The 23476-nt window shown below is 37.2% G+C and overlaps 1 protein-coding gene across 1 annotated transcript in view; it reads left to right on the forward strand.

The window, feature by feature from the left end:
- The first annotated feature begins 3661 nt into the window (after positions 1-3661).
- Positions 3662-23476, forward strand: part of VTA1 (vesicle trafficking 1) — a 29937-nt gene continuing 10122 nt past the window's right edge. The window contains exons 1-5 of the mRNA XM_042893268.1: positions 3662-3830; positions 13899-13993; positions 16823-16950; positions 17577-17652; positions 19709-19820. Of these exons, the coding sequence (XP_042749202.1) occupies positions 3722-3830; positions 13899-13993; positions 16823-16950; positions 17577-17652; positions 19709-19820 (520 nt within the window). The 5' untranslated portion in view covers positions 3662-3721. The remainder of the gene's footprint in view (positions 3831-13898; positions 13994-16822; positions 16951-17576; positions 17653-19708; positions 19821-23476) is intronic.

The raw sequence follows: 23476 nt of genomic DNA on the forward strand, positions 1-23476 counted from the left end.
TGTATTCTAGAGGAATGTCTTTGTGATAAGGTGATTATTTATGTATGTACTTTTACTGACAACCTGGTAGAACACATTACTTTTCTCAACAGATGCAACTGGATGTGCTTGTCACTGGTTATTAACATTATTGGCCTTCCGGGGAAAGCTATTCCAAATTCCTTCTCTGAATGTCAGAAAGTGTACAAGCACTTGTGCCAATGAGTGCCACTGCTGCAATCCGTTGTGGTGACAGCACATTCATCGATATTACCCTATCTGAGTAGCAATTGCTCTGTCTAAAGCTGATAGAGTAGCAATTAAAATGAAGTCTGCATACTAAAATTATTCCATGAAGCACTTTTCTAGGTTGGAACAAGATATTTTCTCATGCTATATTTTGTTTCATAAGTACTAATATATATTTTAAACTTAGAAGTAATTTTAGTCCTTGTGTTGAAGTGAGGTCATGGAAAAAAAAAAACAAAAAAAAACAGATTTCAGAAATGGAAAGAAAGGACGAGTTAGTTTCTTGTGTACAATATAGACATATTACAGTATTAATGATCAGCTGTTTTTCATTTCCTTTTCAAATACCTTGTATTTCTTAGGGGGAGAAGAAAACAAAAATTAAAAAGAAAAGGTTTCCTCCTCTTCCTTGTTCATCATTTTTCCTGTCTGAATTGAGAAATATTTTTTCAGGATCTCAATAATCCACGAGACTTAGATGCAGAATCACAGGATGATTGATATCAAAAGAGAATTCTGAGTCTCTATGGTCCAAACCCTGCTCAAGCATGGCTACCCAGAGCAGGGTGCCCAGGACCATGTCCAGGCAGATTTTGAAGATCACCAAGGAGGAGATTCCAAAATCTATCTGGGCAACCTGTGTCAATATTCCATCATTTGCACAGTACAGGAGTGCTTCCTGGTACTTAGATAGAACCTTTAGTGTTCCAGTTTAAGCTCATTGCCTCTTGTCCTGTCACTGGACACCACTGAAAAGAACACGTCTTCACCATCTTTTCATCTTTCCTTCAGGTATCTATATACACTGATCCCAGATCCCAGAGAGCCTCCTCTTCTCCAGGCTGAACAGACTCAGCTCTCTCAGCTTCTGACAGGAGAGGTGATCCAGTCCCTTGATCATCTTGGTGGCTCTACAGAGGACTGTTTCCACTATGTTGAGGTTTCTTTTGTGCTCAGGATCCCAAAACTGGGTTACTGATATGGCCTCACCACTACTGAGTACAGGAGGAAGATCACCTCTAGTGACCTGCTGTCAATAGTTTGTGTAATGCAGTCAAGAATGCAGCCTTCTTAGTGGCCAGGGCTCATTGCTGACTCATTCAACCTGGTGTCCACCCGGACTCCTAGATCTTTTTCTACAAAGCTGCTTTCCAGCTGGGTGACACCTAGCATGTTCTGGTGCCTGGGGTTGTTCCTCTCCAAGGGGCATTCCTCCTCCAGGTGTGAGATTCATCACTAGTTAACAACAATTCAGGAACCAGAAATGTTAAATGAAATCTATTAGTGTCTTTAAACACAGCCTGATTCCTGTAACGCTTAAGGGGAGAAGAATAGCTTTGCTTCTTGAATAAAGTTTAACTTCTGTAAAACAGACAAACAAACAAATACATATTTTCAGCAACAGTCACTGTAAAAGCATAAGAAGTTGAGATGCAGGTGACAGTGTTTGAGTCCTTCCAGGAATACTTAGAAAATTCAGGAAAAACTGCAATAAAACTTTTTAGCACCAGCTGTTAAGCAGTTCCAAAAAATGCTGGGATGTGAAAGTCTTCTAATGCCCACCCACAAAAGTAGTCCCTGTTATGTGATTGGAATTGTATAATTTAAATGTCTGTAGCACCACTGACATCAAAGTGGGCCCCAAACAGACGTGTGATTTCTTTTTAATTTGGTGACCATGATGAAGACAAATTTCAGCATATTCACTGTATTAAAACATTAATGTTGTGTTATTTTTTCCCTGTGGAAATAAGTTATATGATGCCTAAAATATATATCCAGCCAACACCATCAAATTTGTGCAATAATAAAAATAAATATTAACAATTAAATATCAAATAAATTATTTGGTATTTGCAAGCATTTCAAGTGGAATAAGAATCCCTGTGCTAACTTCTGTTTGCATAATATGATGTGCTTTAATTAATACAGGCTTAATTATTTTGTTGTATACATCAGTATTCATCTGGAGTTATTCTTTGCAACTTAAACTTGTAATCTCAGGTAAAGAGATCTTTTTACTTATAAACAGAACACCATATTTATTGCTACTAAAAAGAATTTTTTTCTATGTGGTAGGTACAGTGGTGATGAATAGTACTAAAATCATGTTCAGTCAGACATTCATACAAAATTAAAATAACTTCATCACAATCTTGTCAGTATATTTCCATTCCTTGTTACGCTTCTGCAGCAGATTTCAAAACACTTCAGAAAGGCCAGAAGAGTGCCAGAGCCCCCAACTCATCAAGGACTTTCCTATTATATCCAGGAGTATTGCAGAGCCAGGTCTGTCATGGGAATGCCTGGGGACCCTTTTGGGGCTGTCTAGAAGCTGGACTACCCATCGCTGTATGTTTATTTTGATGGTCACAGTCAAGAACATTTCGAAAGTTGTTCCAACTCAGATCAGATTTCCTATGAAATGAAAATTCTCAAATTCCTCAGTTCCATTTTTTTTTTCACTGGCAAACAAAGTGTGCGTTATTGCTTTTTAGTGCAAATGTTTTTCTGTGGCCAAATCCATCATCAGTTTCTGGAACACATGGATGGTGATTTTATCTCCACATAAAGAAACCATTTCCCCATGGTTGCCAATGCTCCTCTTTCCTGTATTTGCCATTTGTTTTCTGGCACTCACTGCATTCTCAAATGTCTCTCAACTTCTCTTTCTGCCAAATTTGCACCAGTTTTGTCATCATTTATATTGCTTTCAATCAGCTTCCCTCCACCCTCACTCCCACCGAGACTCATAGCATGCCTGTGTTTCAGCATGGTGCTGATTTTAACTCATGTATTTAGCAATTACTTGAGATGATCCCGAATCCTTTTTTTCCCTATTATGGAAGGAATTACATAATAAACCTGGGGTTTCTTTGATATGATTCTGTTTCTTTACAGAATGAAGTCTGTCTCCCAGAACACCCTAAGAAGTATTTCTTCTTGTGGCTTACACAAAATCTGTAAGTGCTTCTTTCACTTTTTCATTGTTTTCCTGCCTCATTTCCTCCAGCAGCACTGAGCGCAATCCCTGGCGCATGAGTTGGCAGTCAGCTTAGTCTCTAGCCAGACATCACACCCACTTCAATTCTCACTTAATGAGGAGCCATAATTGCTTCTTCCATCATCCTTAGTGAAACACATTCAGTACACCCAGAAAATGGCGTGACTGCCTTTGCGTCAAATGTACAGCTGCTTTGCGCCAGCCAGCTTCTACACTACACTCCTACAAGCGCTCCTTGACGTTTGTTCATGTTCTCGTCCTCCGGACACGCTTACTAGGGCCACCAGGATCCCGACATGGGCTGGGCCGCCGTTAGCTAGCAGGCGACGCATCACGCCTCCCGCCCAGCAGGGGGCGCTCTTTCCGGGAGCCGCGCCATCAGCAGCCCCGCGCACGCGTCCCGATGCCCCGCGCCGGAAGCGGAAGCGACCGGCTCCAAGCTCGGGAGCGAGAGCAGCCGCTGCCGGTTGTTGTTGTGGTCGCCGCGCGATGGCAGCCACGGCGCTTCCCCCGCTGCCGCCGCAGTTCAAGAGCATCCAGCACCATCTGCGGACCGCGCAGGAGCTGGACAAGCGCGAGCCGGTGGTGGCGTATTACTGTGAGTGCTGCGGTCGCAGCGCTGCGCCGTCCCGCCTGCCCCAGGCCCAGCTGGTCGCGTCCCGCCCCGCCCCGCCGCTCCCCCCGGGCAGCGGCAGTTGCTCCCGGCGCAGCGCTCCCCTTCCGCCGCCGGTGGGGCTCGCTGGGTGCGGGTCGGGCCCTCTTTTTGGGGCGGTGCCGTGCTCTTCCCGGTAGCAAGCCTCAATGCGCTGTTCTTCTGTTTCTGAAAGATAAGCATCGTAGCAGATAGGTCTGAAGCCTGAATAGGTGTTTGTGCCCACGTATGTAGAGCAAATGCATTCTGCCTTAAGATAGTTCAAGCAGATATCTTGCAAAACTAACCCGGGGGTCTTTTCAGAGATTTTCTTGTGCTGAAAAGGCCTCCTGCGTGATCTGTTTCTGAGTAAGCAACTTGGAATCGAGAGTCTTCAACCTTAATGATGTTTATTTTCTGTCAGGCTAGTACTGATACTTCTTTGGGGTTCTTGAAGCAGGGAGAAGTGGCTCGGTTTTATTCAATTTCATTGCAATGAGAAGAGCAAAAATCATTCTCTCCTATATAAGTCTTTCAGACTAACCCGTCTAATCCACTGATTGTCAGGGTGTGAGCTGTGAGCCTTCCTTTCTCAAGGATTTACACCTCTTACCAGGAAATGTCAGATTGTTGTAAGTCACCTTCAACATCTGTGTCACAGTTGACGACAACGCCTGAAAGATCCCTAAAGCTAACAGGTCATAAATAGGTTCAAACTGCAGTCAGCAGAAGTCTTTATGTGTCTTTATGTGGTTTTCTTTTTTCAATATATTTATTTTACATAGAGCTAAAAGAAAGAAATATTTCTCACTTGAAAAAAGGTTCAGAACATCTTTGTTCTGAGCTTTTGAAATACACTTCAGAGGGGGTGTATATATTTTCAGTAACAAATTGTGTGAGAAAAGCTGCCTGTGTGCTGGAATGCACCAGCACAGCACTGCTGTGTGTGTCTGGAAACAGGTATATGGCAAGGCCAGACTGGAGGTGAGGTACAGCAGTCAGCTGACAGGACTCTGTGGTGCAAGCTCATGTGATGGGACAGTGCTGCAGTTCTGCCAGAGGCCTGCTTGCACAGCTGCTGCATGAGGGGGAACATCTACAACTCAGTAATATGTTGCATGCAACTGTCAGACTGGAGATGTGAGTTAAGGTGTTTTTAGTTTTGGACTATTGCCACCAGTGGGTCATCCACAGCCAAAAGTTTTCCTCCTAATGATAACGTCTTCATGGCACTGTTGTTTTGAGTGTGAATATGTATTGGGTATGTGTTTTTTAATTCTACTTGTATATTTCTGAAAGTAAGAGTTGTTACAGAAGCTGATTTGAATACTAGAAGGAACTGAATTCTGGTAAGATGTATTTCCAACCTGAAATATTACTGTCTGTACCACAGCAATAAAATGTCAGAAGGAACTACTTAGTGCTTGTGTTAATATTCTGTATATCTTCAGCATCTATTGATGGCCAAAGGTGTATTTTTGTAGATTGGAATTTGTATGGCAGTTGCACATTTCTTTGGCATGTATCACTTTAAACTTTCTCTCACTTTTTTTTTTTTTTGAGTTCATCTGAAGCATTAAGTTAGCATAAACCAGAACTGCCACCCAAGGAAGACATTGTATTACTCTGGCTTCACATTCCTACTCTAAGGATACTTGAGGCAAATCTTTATGTAATTGTATGGTGGACAACGACAAGATATTTCAGCTGGGCCCATTGCACTGCTGCTTAAACAGCTGTTCTCGTGTAAAGCCGAGGAACAAGCTTGGGGAGAAAGCAGAATTCATTCATTTTGATATTGCTGGCTTGTGTTGATTTAAAGAAAATATGATTTGATAGGTGTTAACCACTGTTTTAGACAATACGGATAGCAGCAGTAAGGGTGCTTTGTGTTTTTTGGGCAACCATATTGTTTTCAATATGAAAAATAAAATACTACAGAATAACATGGATGCTGTTGTGCAGCTTACCACATTTAATGTTTTACTTTCTAGAAATACTGCTGAAATTAAGATCCGGTTTTATTTCTTGTGGTTCTGCATATTCCTTGCAAACCCTTCACGCTTCACCACATTTTTGGGCATTCAAATTCGCATATCATCAATTAGCTGTTGATTTGTACACGATAATCTCACAAGATGATTCTCCTCTTAGATCAGAAATTTGTAGTTAATGAAATGTTCAGGACTGTTATAATCAACGCTTTCTGTTAATATCTACTGTTCCACCTGACACTTTTTTCACAGTTCTTATTATTTTATTGATTAAAGTCGTACTGTAGGTGTTTCATGTCAAGGTCAGTTGATTGAATAGGTATAAGGGAATACCAGGAAGTTAGGCTACATAGATTGCCCAGCCAAAAGAATATGTGATTTGTAGTCAGTAAAATAAGTTAAAAACAAAAACAAACAAACAAAAAAGAAACTGAAGTGAGTGTGACTCTTTACTTTGAAGATGTTGTGGTGCAAACACAAGGAGGCAGGCTTTGATAAAAAATGCCTTGTCTGCGTAATTACTGAAGCAGTCTCTAAACTGTGCTACAGTTTTATTGAAAAGTTACTTTTTTGAAGGACTGCTTGGTTTGAGAGGTAGCTCTGTCTTCTGAAAACATCTGCATTTATACTTACAGCAACCATTTTCTTAATAGCCATTTATTCAGGCATTCGGTAGTGTTGGAGTAGTAAATCTTTTCAAAGATGGTTGGTTGTGCTGTTTATTTAATACTTGCGTACTTGTTGTTCATTGATGTTTTGATTAAAGAAAACATTGACAGAGCACCAGTGAGTTGCCAAAAAAAAAAAACATAGGTGCTAAGTGATATGCAACCTACAGTGCAATTTACATTGGGTCCTAAAACCCAATGTCAGTGCAGCATGAAATCATATTTTAGTAGCTTCTGCAAAGCAGGACTGTGATTGTTTTTGTTCTACAGTGTGGCACATTTCAGAATTCGTTAATGCAAATCAGTAGACTTGATCTATCTAAAAAGGTGTGAAGAAAACCCCACTGTTCTCAAATTCTTCGTATACAAAAGCACAATAAAAGTCCATCTGAAGAATATTGCTATTGTGTTGATGGTTGTTTGTTTGTTTGTTTTTTTAATGGGACTCTGTGAGAGAGAAAAGCAAAGGAAGTATTTGGGTTTTTGTTGTTGATTTTTTTTTTTCCTCCCCAAAGCTAGTCTTAAATCAAAAGTCATTCAGCTCTTAGTAGAAATACCCATCTGTTAAATTTGACTGTAAATTTCAGGTTGAATCAGACATCCATGAAATACTCTTTTCAATGTAAACCAATTCTAAAAAACACAATTCTATAGGAGGAAAAAAAGACAAAACAGAGTTTATGGAATATGACAGAGTCATATGGGAATATAGATTTATATATAGAACATATAATATATAGAATAATATATTGGGAATATAGATTTGCTGTCTAATTTATGATTAAAATACTGTTAATTTTTTTTTAAACGTTCCCTTCTCAAATCAGAAAAGCAATAGCTGATACCCTGAGCGTTCTCAAGGCCTAGCAGTCCCAGTTCTGCTCTTTCTGGTAAGAAAGATGCTCTTAGTCCTTTTATTGTCTTTTTTGCCCTTCAGTTACCTCTTGTCCTGGGAAGCCCAGAACTGGCCCCAGCACTCTTGTCTCACTAGTCCTTTGTAAATGAGAGGGATCAACTCCCTGAGCCTACTGGTAGTGCTTCTAGCACAGCACAGGATGCTGTAGGCAGGTAAGGTCAGGAAGCACAAGTGCATTTTGGAAATGTAATTCACAGTCATGCCCCTTTAGAGTGCTTTGGTTCACTTCACAGAGTGGTTTGTGTGCATAAAATAGATTTCTTCTGGTTTTAATAAAACTGGAAGGTGTTCTGCAGAACTGCTTCAAATTGTGATCTATTCACTAAAAGCTGTTTTATCCGTATGACTTGAGCGCAACTGGTCCAAAGTGTCTGCCTTCTACTTTTGCCCTCTTGAGATCTCAATTACTACAGATTCTATAGTCGAGGTAGCTTTTCTATTTTAATTTCATTATATTAATTAGAATAAAGAGAGAAGCTTTGAAAAGTACTGAGAGCAAAAGCTATACAAAAGCTTTCTTAGTGAAATTTTGTGCTATTGCCTCTTTCCCTGTGGCCCACACTTCTCTTCCTTTGCTAGATTTCTCCTTAAACTAATTTCACTTGAAAATAAGTAAGTAATTTGTATTCTCTGGAAAGTTTCAGATTTTGAGTTGATGCTAACAGCCTAATACTTGCCTTCACTTTCACCAATTTCCTTCAGTATCATATAATGGAGAGGATGTGTAAAACTTTTCAAACTTTGTCAATGCTCTTGAATCTATTTTAATCTCTCTTACTTCAAAAACTTTGAGTTGGCCATGGAGAAACAGCCTTTATTCATAATCTTCATGCAGAAAGTGGTATGTTCATGAAAGCAAGAATAATTCATTTTCTACATTTGATGCATTCTTTATGGAAATTCTTTGAGTACAATCCAAGTTCATGGTTTTTATGTCCCCTGCTGCCCACGTTTCTATTGAGGCTGTTGCTTTTCTGTGCCGGTTAGCAAACTTTTTTCTTTTGTCAGTGGTTTGATGGCGTGAAGAGAAAGGTGTAGAATATGGATGAATAATATATATTGCAGAGTAAAAATGCCTTCATCTCTTAATTGGAATTGAAAAATGAAGAAAACTTAATAGAAATGATTTTGTAAATATTTACTATAATTGTATAATAAGTGAATGGAAAGAATATTAAGAGTAATTCCCGACATAAACTTCTTTTTCAGTATTAGAAGATAATCAGCTGGGGGGAAAAGAACAATAATCTTTAAATCCTGGTGGACCAGGTAAAAGCTAGATAATAGGACAGAAATGAGAATATGGAATCAGTGTGTTGTTCTCCAGTATTTTTAGTTGGCATGGCTGGTTTAAAGTGGGAGTGGGAGGAGTTTCAGTTGTTACCCAAATATAAATCTGAAATAACTTAATGTGTGTTAGGAATGAATGGCTAGCACATACTGAAGACAAAATACTCTCTCTAAAATTGTGCTGTGCATTAGCAAAGGAAAAATAACATGGTATTTCGTGACAAATAAAAGCAGAGAGGTTTTTGTAAAGCTTGCTGTATAATTCCTTCCAGCACACCCACACTTAGTATTTACAGAACAAAGATTAAGGGCAACAAATCAAGACATAAATTTTGTAGTTGCCTTGGCAAAACATTTTTCTGAGAATGACTGCTTGCCAAGTCTTTATGAATTTGAAGATAAATGTCCTGTCTGCAAACTGAGTGCAAACCCTCTTTAGTTAATGATTGGTGAAACAGTTCTGTCTTTGTGTGTCAAAAATTGCAAGTGACTATAGCTCTGCTTAAAATATTAACATTTAGATATAAGCAGTATGTTGTTGTCTTTGCCTCTTTTGTCCCTTTATTTATGCATCTGCTCCTTTTGTTGGCCACCTGAAGATCTTTTTTGCTGCTTGGTTTGGATAAAGGAAACAAAAAATGTAGGTTGTAAATGCAGATTATGCACTTAAAAGCTGTTTTATGCACTGATCTATAAAAGCCCTAGTAATTGTATTTGTGTGTTTGTTCTCTGGTGTTCTAAACCTTCATCACAAAGATGATATAGAGATTATATAGATATAGATGTAGAGCTGAATAGAGATTACAGTTGCAGTTCACTTATTTTCAAGAGTGGCTGCATTCTCTGAATGCTTTATTTAGGCTTTAAAATCTTGAAAATTTTTGCGGCCACAAAGCATTGTTTTAATTATATTTTTATATCAGACTTTTCAGCACATTGGCTTCTAACTGTTGAAATTTAGTATCAGAAGTTACCAAGCTCCCTTCTGGTTTAAAAGCCTCTTGTCCTATCACTGTCAGACTATGCAAAAAATCAGTCTTCCTCCTGCTTATAAGCACCTTCCAAGTAATGGAAGGCTACAGTGAGATCTCCCCAGAGCCTTCTGTTCTCCAGGCTTAACAAGCCTGGCTCTTTCGTTCTTTCTTCATAGAAGAGGTGCTCCAGCCCTGTGGTCATCCTCATGGCTCTCTTCTGGACCCACTCCAGTTCTGTATCTGTCTTGTTCTGGGGCCTGGATGCAGTACTCTAGGGCCTCCCAAAGGCAGAGTAGCAGAGGACAATCAACCTCCTTTGCCCTGCTGGCCATCACTCTTTTGATGCAGCCCTGGATACAGTCAGCCTTCTGGACTGCAAGCACACTCTGCTGGCTTATGTTTGGGGTTGCCCCGACCCAAATGCAATGCCTTGTATTTGATGTTGTTGGACCTCATTAGATTCACATGGGCCTACTTTTCAAGCCTGTCCAGGTCTCTCTGAATGGCATCATTTCCTTCTGTTGTATCAACTGCAAAGCTCAGCTTGGTATCATCTTTGAAACTGCTGAGGGTGCACTTGATCCCACACTCCTGGTCATTAATAAAGATTTTGAAGACCAGTGGTTCCAAGACTGACGTCCCTGGGGGATGCCAGTCATTACCAGCCTCCAATTTTGACACCTTGATTCTAGAGTTGTTAATAGGAAAGTGATGTAGGTAGAGAATGTTGCTTGGAGTCACCCACAGTGCCAACTTACATAGAGAAAAAGAAAATGTTATCTGTAACTATTGTCCTCTGAGCTGCATTCTCATAGTATTCAAAGCTCTTCTGTTTTTTTCATTGGAGTGCAAGGAGTTTCTGAGGTTTTTCTCAGCCTCTGAAATCCAAAGAGAAGAGAGGACTGGCTTTTCAGGTCTGCCTATAAAGTAGGAAGATGCCACAGTCTTGTAAATACACCTTATGGGATGTTATCAAGGAAAACAATTACCTTGCTTTCACTGTTTAGAAAGATATATCATTGATGAATGTGGAAAAAGAAGTCTGTATGTATATAACAGAAGAGTAACAGATTCAAATAAGTAGTTCTTATAATGATGAAACTGGTCCTCAAGATTTCCATTTATATGGAAACAAAGAATTCTTTTATATAAAATCATTTTAGAAGAGGTATGAAGACATTCTTCAGTGTATTACAGAAATCTGTATTCAGTAATGATCAGGGGTTTGCAAAATTGATGTCACCATAAAGCATAACAATCTATTACTAGTTTACTGTTCTCTGAAAATGTCTGATATTTGAATTTGTCAAAGAGAAATAACTCATCTGGGTAGTCTGTAGGCCTAGCATACTTACATAAATTCTGAAGTTTTATATTATAAAGTCATATAATAAAATGTGTTCAGAGAAGCATTCAGTAAAATATGTACATAAAAATGAATTTAATTGAAGATTATAAGCAGTGTTGTATGACTATGGTACTTTAGTTGGCAGTAGACTCAAATTAATGTGAGTGCCTTTAAAAATGAATCTGTGTCTTTCTGTGTTTTGATTTCTTTAGAATATAATTTCAAATTTACACATATCAACTGCATAATGTAAATATTAACATGACATCCTGAAGATAAATAGCTACATATCAGTAGTTAATTTAATATTAGCATTGTATAATAACTACACAGCAAAAACTTTCATTGGTCATGATGAGTTCTTTCAGTTCTTCATGGCCTTAATTTGTTCCTGAATTTTGACTTGGAGTAGAATTTTAAATGGTTATTCTTTATGGAAAACTTGAGTAGAAAGGTACTCTCTTGTTTCACCAATTATTAACATAAGAGTGGGCATTAGAGAGCACAAGTCCTTTGGTTTTGATTTGGGTTGTTGTTGTTTTTTTGTGTTTTTGTTGTTGTTGTTGTTTTGTCTTTAAATGATTGGACAACCCAACAGCTTTAATGTTCAAAAGTTTTTCAGCTTTACTGTCCTATATAAGGAATGTATTTGGCTTGAGTGTTGTATATGAAACATGAAATACTACTGTTAAAATATAGAAAAAAGAATTAAATTGAGATGCTTACAAGCAGGACGTAGATAGAGATATATAGAGATCTTATTTTATTTGACAAGCTAATAATGGACAGAAAATGCAGGCAAACTTTTCAGGATATAGTGTTTTGTTTCACAGGAAGCATCAGGTTAGGCACAGCTGGTTTTATACGTATATTTCCTGGGAGGAAGAAGATAGGCTCTTTCTATTTCTTTTTATCTCTGTATGATGAGCTGCTTGAAAGTTAAGAGGTGATAAAGCTGTGAGGCAGTTAATGTTCCCTAGCACAAATCCTTTGAAGGGTAGAGGCATTAGGATGTGCCATTAGGATCTGCTTTTGAAAGTAGTTTGCAGGACTTCCTTGACCATTAAGCATGAGAGTTAAATTAGAGTGGTTTTGTGGAAGAATGTTCTCCTCTTGGTTACTGAATGACCTGTATGTTATCCTTGTCTGTGTATTTTAATTCTAGTAAATAATGCTTATTTGGCTTTATCTGCTATTTTCCACAGCATATAAAGTTCTGCTGTGTGCTTACATTAAATTCATAGCTTTTGGTAATTCTGTTCATTTGTTTTAATCAGAGGATGGTAATCATTCATTCTTAAACTCATAGGAAAGCCTGGAAACTTTACACATAGGGAAAGGTCTGTAAAGGCTGTTTTGTCTGATTTAAACATCAGGTTTGCTTAGAAAGCTAATTGGTTCCTTCTACATTAAGTTCCTTTTTTGAGGCATGTCTTTACACTGTGTGTGTGTGTGTGTATGTGTATGTACACACATGAGGGTTGTATGAAAGCCATTTGTGTTCAATTGACTCAAAGCTTATATTTTAAAGAGTTGCATAGGAGGATAATGTTTATTTAGTAGAGCAGGTAGTATTGCATCATGGTGATACAGACAGTCATCCATTTGAAATCAGCAGGAATTCTCATTGTAGGAATATGTTCAGAAATAGTATTTCCTGATGTGAGAGCTGCTTCAAAAGCAATGCTTCCTATTTTATTAGTTGACCTATGGAATGGAGATGGATGTTGGTGGTATGGCAGTAGAAGTTGAACCTTCTTGACTGTACTGTTGCTGTGCATCAGATGGCAGCAGAGGCGCAGCCTGAAAATGACATCTGTTGTGGAGATGCATGTGAAGCAAAGGTGTGTCACTGAATTCCTCAATGGAGAAAAAATGACACCTATTGACATTCATCAACACTTGCTGAATGTTTCTGGAGAGACCAAATTGTGGATGTGAGCACAGTGAGGCAGTGGGTGATGTGTTTCAGTGGTGGCTACAGTGGATCACTTCCACTGGTGCAGCATGACATGCAGGTTCTTGTTCATCACTGGTAGAAGATGCATGGCTAATGGTGGTGAATATGTTGAAAAATAGTTTTGTAGCTGAGGATTGGCTCTATCAGTGTTATTGTGCTCTTTGTAGTTTCCATGAAAATAAATAGGAGGAATGCTGTTGTGGTTTAACCAGGCAGGTGACTGAGCACCATACAGTCAACACATTCCCCCCTTCCCAGTGGGATAGGGAAGAGAATCAGAAAAACAAAGCAAAACCCTTGGGTTGAGATAAAACTATTTACTAAGATAGAGAAAAGGAAAAGAAAAATAATTGACTGTGTATGTGTATATATATGTACATATGAAATGCGTTTAACAAGTGATGCATAAGCAATTGCTCACCATCCCTGACTGATGCCCACCTAGCCTCCCAAGCAGCAAAAGAGAGTGAGATGAGCCCCTATCTGCTTCAGAACTCCTTCCACATGATGTCATATGGTATGGAATATCCCTTTGGCCAGTTTAATTCAGCTGCCCTAATTCTGTTCCGTTCCAGCTCCATAGGCCCTTCATTGCAAATGGCCTTGGCTCAGCAGCAACTATAACATCAGCGTGTTATCTCCAAAGAAAACAATTCCATCCCAGCTGAAACTATGACAGATACTTTTGAAGCAACCTACGTATCTCTGAAAGTTTGACTATATCTACCTGTCAGTGCTTAGCTTCACTGCACTCGTGTATTGCTTCATTGTTGAGCCTGTCTTTCAGATATGATGGGGAATGCAGTTTGCTTACTGAGCTGTGGGTTTTGCCTTAGCTACTCACGCACTCTTGATTTTTTTCTTCTGTGTTTTATCTACTTTAAGGTCGTTTGTATGCAATGCAAACAGGGATGAAGATTGATAGTAAAACCCCAGAATGCCGCAAATTTTTATCAAAACTTATGGATCAGTTGGAAGCTGTAAGTAGAATCTATTGTTGTCCTCTAAAATTGTTCATGATATTTTAATATTCATGGTATTTTAATGACTAATGAGGCTTCTCCAAATGCTGTCTTTTCTCTGTCAGCATTCATTGGTGCAACTGTTCTGTATGAGGACATACTGTAAGAATGTGGGTTGTGTGTAATAATAAATAAGCAGGAGAACTGAGAGGAGGTAAAACTGTGCGTGTATGTGTATATATATGTATGTTTGTATATATGTGCATGTGTAAGCATGCATGAGCATAAATTTAACTTCCTGTTGAAGGCTTATATTATCCCTTTTGATACTGCAGCAAACAAATCTGCCTTCAGTATTCGGTTACTCCTGTTCAAATTATGAAATATTAGAAAAACCTATAATTTAATCCCTGAATTACTGATAAAATTGTGACAGCTGGTGCTAAGACGTCAGTTCCTTTTATGTAGCCAGGTGATGGAAAACAGGACAGAATGCTTTGGAGCAGGTAAAATGAAGCATTTTGAGAGCTGGGAAGCCTGAACATATTGACAAGTTAATGTGTTAGTAGTACTTCTACAGTAATTTAATAGCAACCAGTTTCAGTCTGCCTGTACCAGCAGGGGGCACAAAGGGGTGTTGCAGATCTGCTCTAATGGTTCTTGCAGCTTTCTGTGGCTTGCTGTAATTGATTATTTTATGGATTAAGACAGAAACTTACAACTGCAAATGATCCTGAATTATATAGTAGCAGAGAATAAAATGATGTAGATACATGTGGAAATTACTCAATGTTTTTATTTACAAAAATTTTCATAGAATCATAGAATCATAGAATCACTAAGGTTGGAAAAGACCTAAAAGATCACCCAGTCCAACCGTTCACCTATTCCCAATAGCTCCTACTAAACCATGTCCCTCAACACAACATCCAGCCTTTCCTTGAACACCCCCAGGGTCGGTGATTCCACCACCTCCCTGGGCAGTCCATTCCAGTGCCTGACCACCCTTTCTGAAAAGTAATACTTCCTCATGTCCAGCCTGAATCTCCCCTGCCGTAGCTTGAAACCATTCCCCCTGGTCCTATCACTAATGACACGAGAGAAGAGGCCGACCCCCAGCTCACTACAACCTCCCTTCAGGAAGTTATAGAGAGCAATAAGGTCTCCCCTGAGCCTCCTCTTCTCCAGGCTGAACATTCCCAGCTCCTTCAGCCTCTCCTCATATGGCCTGTGTTCCAGACCCCTCAACAGCTTTGTTGCCCTCCTTTGAACACGTTCCAGGGCCTCAATATCTTTCTTGCAGTGAGGGGCCCAAAACTGGACACAGTACTCGAGGTGCGGCCTCACTAGTGCTGAATATAGGGGAACAATCACCTCTCTGCTCCTGCTTGCAACACTGTTTCTGATGCAAGCCAGGATGCCATTGGCCTTCTTGGCCACCTGGGCACACTGTCGGCTCATGTTCAGCCGAGCATCAATCAATACCCCCAGGTCCACTTCCTCTACGCAGTCCTCCAGCCACACCGCTCCAAGCCTGTAGCGTCGCCTGGGGTTGTTGTGGCCGAAGTGCAGGACCCGGCATTTGGCCTTGTTGAAACTCATTCCATTGGCTTCAGCCCAGCTCTCCAGCCTGTCCAGATCCCTCTGTAGGGCCTCGCTACCCCCAGGCAGATCCACACTTCCAGCCAATTTGGTGTCATCTGCGAATTTACTGAGGGTGCACTCGATGCCCTCATCCAGGTCATCAATAAAGAGGTCATCAATAAATATTTTGTTTCAAATATATATATATATCCTGCAACTTATGAAGTGTAATTTTGTTTTTCTCCTGTGCACTATAATTTGTAAAGTGAATAATTATTGAAAAGTATATTGAGTATGAGTTTGACAAAAGTCTACAGATTTGAAATACCCCTTACAAAGTTTATTTTTCACTACTGAAATATTTTTTTAAAACGTTCTGTGTATTAAAAAGTTGACAAGAGAATAATATTATGGAAATACAGCTTGCATGATTGAATGTTCCTCATGCTCACTCTGAAAAATAACAGCCATTCAGATACTGTTTTTAAATCTTGGCAAAATAAAGATTACCGGTTAATATCATGCAGTGTTCCTGTTTTTGTCCTCTGAGGATGACCTGAGATTTCCTTATATTCAAACAGTAAGCCTATTCAGAAGCTGTAAATCCACCTGTTGTAACTGTTAGCGGGTTATTTGCTTTGCTGATTTTTATTAGGAAGCCTGGGGATTCTTGTAGTCCAGCATATTTGAAAAGAAGTCTTTCAAATGAAGTACGCTGCTTAGACTGAAAATTCCAGTAAATCCATAGGTCACTAGATCAGTTAAGGTGGGGCTTAGACTTGGTGAAAGATATAATGTACTGCTGTGAAATACTTTGCAAAAGAGATGATATTTAATGACTCTGCCCTTCAGTACCTTTACAAACCGTACTTTATAATTTGAACTGTGCTTAATTGTGATACATGCTTCAGAACACTTGGTCTTTTGGATAGTAAGGGGAAAAATATCCGTAGCTATTCCTTCAGAATGTTATGGTTACATATCATTGTGTTTGTTTTAAGATTCAATTTTTCTTTTAAACGACTAGAAGATAGTATGAAGAGCTACTTAATATTTTTCTCTCTAAAACAACGTGCTTGCTCTTTGGTATGGTCCTTTAGCATTTGTTATGTTAGAAGTTGGAGATCTTAAAAATAATTAGTGTTTATGGTTTCTCTTTTCAGTTGTACTAAATCAGCAGCTGCTTCTTGTATTTGACTTAGATTAAAGTGCTAGGGTCTAATAATGTAATGAATGTATTTTTTTCAACTTTTTTTTTTTCAGATGAAAAAACAATTTGGTGATAATGAAGCAATTACTCAGGAAATTGTTGGTTCTGCTCATGTGGAGAATTATGCTTTGAAAATGTTTTTATATGCAGACAATGAAGACAGAGCTGGGCAGTTTCATAAGTAGGTGAAAATCTATGCTCTGTTGTAAGAATTAAGATCTATCCAAGCTCTTGTTAATTTGACTGCAAGCAGGAATTGGGCATTCATCTCTCAGAAAAATCCATTTGTTACTATTTTGGTATCTAACTTGATCATTTAACTGGTATCCTTCATCTTGTGTTATTGAAGGGGTTTGCTCACATACTGGTGAACCTTCTAAAACATAATACTGAACGTAGACTGATACTGAACTTAGTTAAATATATGGAAATTGTATATTGAAATGTTTGTGATGATGCGTGTTGTTTGAGTTATAGTGGTCACTACAGCACACTGATGATTTGGCTGGACTTTTTCCTAGGTAGTACAGGATGTCCAATGTCCTATATTGAACATTCCAAATTAGAAACTAAGTGCAGAACTTATGACCTGCCTTAAAAATTGCTGAAGAATTCTTCATAGTGATCATGAGACTTCTCAGTATATTCCTAAATATAGACATCATGAAGTAAATCTTGTAGCATCAGATTAAAAGAAAATATTAGTGACAATCGATTTGAAACTAGCTAATCTAGAATGCCAGTTGACAAAAAGTAATCCTAAAAAGATGATTTTACCGAGGTAATGAAATGCTTTCTTTTTTACAGAAACATGATAAAGTCCTTTTACACTGCCAGTCTCCTGATAGATGTTCTGACAGTATTTGGGGAGCTCTCTGAAGAGGTAAGTATTAGGGATTTTGGTGTAAGTTGATTGCTTTTCCTAGTACAGTTGCAAGTTACTGTTACAGTTCTGCAATTTTTTGAAAATAGTTCATGAATATGAGCTTCAGAGAACATACGTTGTAATTCTGTAGTCAAATTCATGTTACTAAATCATAAGAAATTGTAGTAAGCATTTCAAATTATATGAAATGTTAGATAACAGTTGTCTTTTAGAAGATGCTTCATGTCTTAAAAATATACTAATAATATCTGTAATGCCTCATGAATACAGGATTATGTCAAATGAGAATGATTATAGGGAGAAATGTTGCAAGGTTCCTACCTGTTCCACCTTCCCCTTTTCATCCTACAAGCAAGATCTGTAATGCTAATTACTGAGTTGGAATTATATACAATTTTAGGTAAAATAGATATTTTTGGTGTTATAATAAATTTTACTATTAAAAGGTGGTATGTTAAGTTGGAAGGGCGTGAATTTACTTTAAAAAAAAAAGGATTGATGTCTGACCATTAGGACATGAATATTTAAAAAATACTCTCTAACAAAGAAGCATAGATTTGTTTTAGCATTCTTTAGCAAAACATGTGCAGTCAAAGAAGTTTTCCAGAACTGATGAACAAGATTGCAATTCCTCTTATTAAAACGTACTTAATAAAAGTTTTAAAGCAAACTTTTCAGTTAGTTGTCTCGTCAGCTCTCTGTTGTTTGTGTTCCACAGGAGAATTAATATTGGATATGGTGGAGCAGATATTCTTAATAAAGTATTCCTTGTTCTGAGAATTAAAATGGAAGTGTTGTTTGCTAAATTAATTGAATAAGAAACTCACTTTGGAAATGTAGTGGTATAATTGATAACTTCTGTCAAAGAGAAAAAAATAGGGAAAGTTACTACTGACTGGGGACTTGGGGGTTGGACACGATGATCTCTGGAGGTCCCTTCCAACCCCTACAATTCTGTGATTCAATTCTGTGACTGGTGGAGACAATTTTCAAAAACTGCCAAAGGAAGGATAAAACCTTGAAAAATAAATAAGGAAAAACAGTGATACTTCACAGTTTGCAACAGAATCAGCAAGTGCTGATCACATAAGTGCTTAATATTTGTCAGGCCAACTAAATCTGTATAGCTAATCAAAAAGTATTTTTATTTCTTGTATGCATGAGTGCTATAGGATTCTCTTCTTCCGCTAGTAGAATTTCCTTACAAACAAAAGTTCTTTAGCTTTCTAAGCCCGTGACAAGATCTGGTTATGTTGGTCCCAAACTATTTAATGCCCTGTTTGGAATAAAGAGACTAGACATCCTATATAAAGATGCCTCACATTCAACCTTGCAATGAACAGCCTATTATTTCTTGCTGATGTCTTTCATCTGGTTTAAGTAGTGTTGTAAAGATATTATATTAAAATATTTTATATCTAGAATATCCTGTACATACCATATTAGTCCACAACTACACCAACCTTTCTGTTTTAATGGTTTCAAATACCTACTTGTAATTTAAAATAATGTAATTTTAAAAAATCCAACGCTGTTGATTGGAATTTGCACTCTGTTTCAGATGATTATTTACTTCAGATTAAAATAATAAAGTTTATGGAGATATATGTAAAAAAAAAATATCAGTAATTACTATGCAGTGCACTGTCTTCCACGCTAGATGATGTTTGTATTATTGATTTCCTTGTTCTGACATACTGTACTAATTGAAGATCTGTGCATTTTCATTTCATTCTGAGATCCTACTAGAGCTGTTCTTTTTATACATGTTTTAATTCACTGATTAATTTCACATGCATTACCCTTAAATGAGCTTCAAGTGCCAGCATTTTAATAATCTCTTGTCTGGATGAAAAATACAGGTTTTAAAAAATTGCAATTTTTGCATATGCACAGGTGGATGGAATATCCTAGATTCAAAATTATGGCAGAAATGGAAGGAGAAGCAATAGAAAAAATATATTCCATTGTACCAACCTGTTATGATACTTCCATGAATACATTAAGTCAAAGAAGTGAGTGATTAAAATAACTGGCCATTTACCTTTCCCAGAATGTTCAGCACAGAAAGTATGCCAGGTGGAAAGCAGCATACATTCATAACTGCTTGAAAAATGGAGAGACTCCTCAGCCTGGACCTATTGGAATGGAAGGAGAGACTTTTGGTATGTATTTCCATTTTTTCTTCTTAAAAGCTGAGGGCTCTTTCCTCTGTAGAGGAGATAAATCTGACTTGGTAGTGAACTGGCTACATGATGCTTTGGCTGATGCAAGTTCATATTTTGTGATCAAATAGAGTATGTTACAGTTTGACTACCAAGCTACTGGTTATAATTTTTTCCTTACTTAAAGATACCCTTCATATTTGGTCACTGGAATGGAGATCTTGTGCAATGTCTTATGTTTCAGTCTTGTCATAGCTATATTTCAAATCAAGCATTATCAAACTTAGTCTTTCTTCAACGTGTGATCTTTTTCAAGGCAGTTTTTTGTTTGTTTTTAACTGGTGGTGCAGCTGCAGTGCAAGACCTATGACGCAACTACATGTGCAAACATCACCACATCTTTGTAAGACAGATTACACCAATTTCTTTAGAATACAGTGGAGAAGATATGACAAAAAGTCTTTGATAGTGGATGCTAAAGCTTTAAATGAGTGATTTTTAGTGATTAAGTTCATAGCTATAGGAATGTTTACAAAGCTCACCAGATTATGTACAATGATTTCTAATTGTGAAAAATATAAGCAAAGATTACATCTCTTTGGCTAAAAAAAAATTATTTATGCAACTTGTATACGATAACTGGTTCTCAGCAGCAGTAGATGGTATTTTTTGTCATTTTCTTAATGTACAGGCCGAAGTAGCTGACTTATTCAGGACTGCAGAATAAAGTATTATTGGAGGGAAAACAGAATTCAGATTTATAACCTTAGTCCACATCGCAGATCATTGAAAGTGAAAAGGTGAAGATTGTTGCTTTCGTTGCCAAGTAACATGGAGACGAAGAAGCTAAATTTTAGCTGAATGAGCTAAAATTCACAAAAGTGTTCATAGGAAGTCTACAATATATCCAATTCAGCGAAGTCTTTCTATTTGTTAAGCTATACTTCATATAGTAAGATAATTTTTTATCTTCTGGGCAGGTAAATGAAAATACCTCTTGCTGTTCATTTTTTGAATTTACCTCTATAGTGTAGTTGACCATAATGCTTTACACAACAAAGATTAAAAAAAAAGTTTTGCTAATTATTTTTTTATTAAAGATGCATGTAAAACAAAGTGTCAGTTCTTACTTTGTGCATCATTAGAAGAAAAGAAACATTGTTTGAGTGTACAACTGGACCTTCCCCATTCCTTTCTGCTTGCTCATTCTCTTCCTTCCTTTGCTAGTGGAAAAAGTATGTTTAAACAGAGTGAAAGTAGGTCTCTATAGCTTGACAAATTACCATTTTTTTCCAAAGTGTTATTTTCTTTGTGATTCTTGAAAACTATACTGTAACTCTAGGAGATGTTTTTACAGTAACATAGGCATGCTTTGTATGGTTCTGCTGGATTTATGGATGTTTTGTCAGATTGCCACCATGGAAACTTTAAAATGACATGCATGAGTTATTAATGCATTTGGAATACAAGTTGTAGAGTACATATAAAGGTCACGTAGCAGTAGCCCCAGGTCACTGAAAAGGAGTTTATCCTAATGGGAAAATTGAAATTTTAATTTCTAATGGGACAGACTTCTTGAGTAGTCTCAGTATAGTTACAGTAAAATGTATTGTCCAATTTCATTGCAATATTGAACCAATTTCATTGCAATATATAACATTTTACATTTATATTGCAGAGTTCCAGGAAACCTTTATGTCCCAACTAGTTGAAAGAAAAGTATGTGAGCTGTAAAAGGATTTTGTTTTTTTTTCTCAACATGATAGGGAAAAAAAGAAAAAGGGGAGACAGAGAAGTGGTGTTCCAAAAAGAACCTTACGTTCTACATCTTTTAGCAACTTCTCAAGCTGGAGAGGACATTACAGGACAATGAGGAAAATAAAATGTTTTCAAAATAAAATTAGTAGATGATGGCAAAAAATGTATGTTTATAAATCTCTGGACTCTTTACAAGTAAATTTTGTTAGTTTTCAATTTAGTGCTCTGGGATGTTGAATTTAAGTTACTTTTGGTGCTTCATTACTCTGGACAAAGTCTGTACGCTATAAGGCATAATAATTTGTAATATAAATAAGACATTCCAATCAAGACAAAATGGGGAAAACATTTGCACTCAACATACAGTCTTCTCATATAAAGCATGTGTCTCTATGTACTGATGATGTGGATTAGTTATTTATCTTATCCTGTCAGCCTCTAAACCCCTTGTTTCAAAATACAGATGTCTCTGATTTTAATTACCAATCGGATCAATTATTGGATTTTGCTGTCTCTGTATTTTGCAATGTGGATAAAAAAAAAAAAAATTATGTAACAATTAAAAAAAACAGTCTATTAAGACAAATAGTCTGATAGTAATATTTTGCTGAGGTTAATTTTAAATCTCCAAATGTGTTTGTCCAAATTCAGTATGTGTTTGTATAGTAAAATAATAGAAACGTAATTCAGGTTAGATTTTGTTTTTAAAATAATGGAGAATGGAATGCTTTCACTGAAGATTTTCTGAGCATGTTAAACATCTATTATTTTTACAGCTTCTGGCACAGTTCATATCAGAGCATAAAAGTTAACTTTTTGAGGTTTGTTCCACTTCTGCATGCCTACCTTCTGCTTATTTCTGTGAATTAGGTTTTATCTCAAAATTGCTAGCAGTTTGAAGCAATGAAATTTACCAGATATTTAATAGATTTAATCTGTATGGTTAACAACGAATACCTAGAGAATCTTTTATGCTTGTAGAATTATCTTTGGACATTTTGTTTTAGAACCAGGGATATCAGCCTTATTCCAGAAAGTCTTAGCTTGAATAATTAATCAAACAGCAAAAAGATAGTGTGAGTGTACCGTGGCTCTGAAGAAAATCTGAAGATCCCATGGATCCGTTATACTAGGATCCAAGCACAAAGTCTGATGAGGTTCCAAGACTCAAGAGACTTGACTGGAGCTGAAAATGAATGCAGAGCAATTGTGTCACTCTTTTACAGGCCAGTACTGCTTTTTGAGATGTTAATTCCCTAATTTTTTAGTATGCATTCTCTGGAAATGTGCATATTTCTTAATAATTGTATGGATATTCTTATCACAGAACTTATGAGCAATTGTTGAATTAAAAAATTCTTTTCCACCAGCCTGAAAACCTTTTATTTACCACTACTATTAAAACTGTTAAGGAATACTGCAAGGACATAAGTCAACATGGTCTTAATATTTAATCTTTGATTAATAATATTTTAAATATTTACTTTACAGAAAGAATACTTACTACACTGTGACATTTGGGCACTTTAAATACCTGATAAGCATTAATTTAAACAAAGCTACTTTTAATACTGTTCAACATTTAATAATTGCACAATGAGCAAACGTTTGAGCTTGATCTTCATGCATATGCCTGAATAAAAGTATATTGCCCTCTTGTGAATTTACCTCTTACAGGCATTTGTATTAAGGATAGCAAACACTTTCAACATTTTTATTTTTTTACTTTTCTAACATTGCCAGACTTCAACCAATTGAGTTCCTATCTTCCATGGCCAATATTGCCTATGGTTGTTCGTTTTTTTTTTCAGTTTTATTTTTCGTTTTATTAATTTCAGTCACTATTATTGTTTCTGAAAAGAGATCAGAGAGAATGAGATGGATAGTCTCTGTGAGGA

Source organism: Lagopus leucura, unplaced genomic scaffold, assembly GCF_019238085.1.
Source record: "Lagopus leucura isolate 7727_CA_CO unplaced genomic scaffold, USGS_WTPT01 Super-Scaffold_73, whole genome shotgun sequence".
In the NCBI taxonomy this organism is placed as follows: domain Eukaryota; kingdom Metazoa; phylum Chordata; class Aves; order Galliformes; family Phasianidae; genus Lagopus; species Lagopus leucura.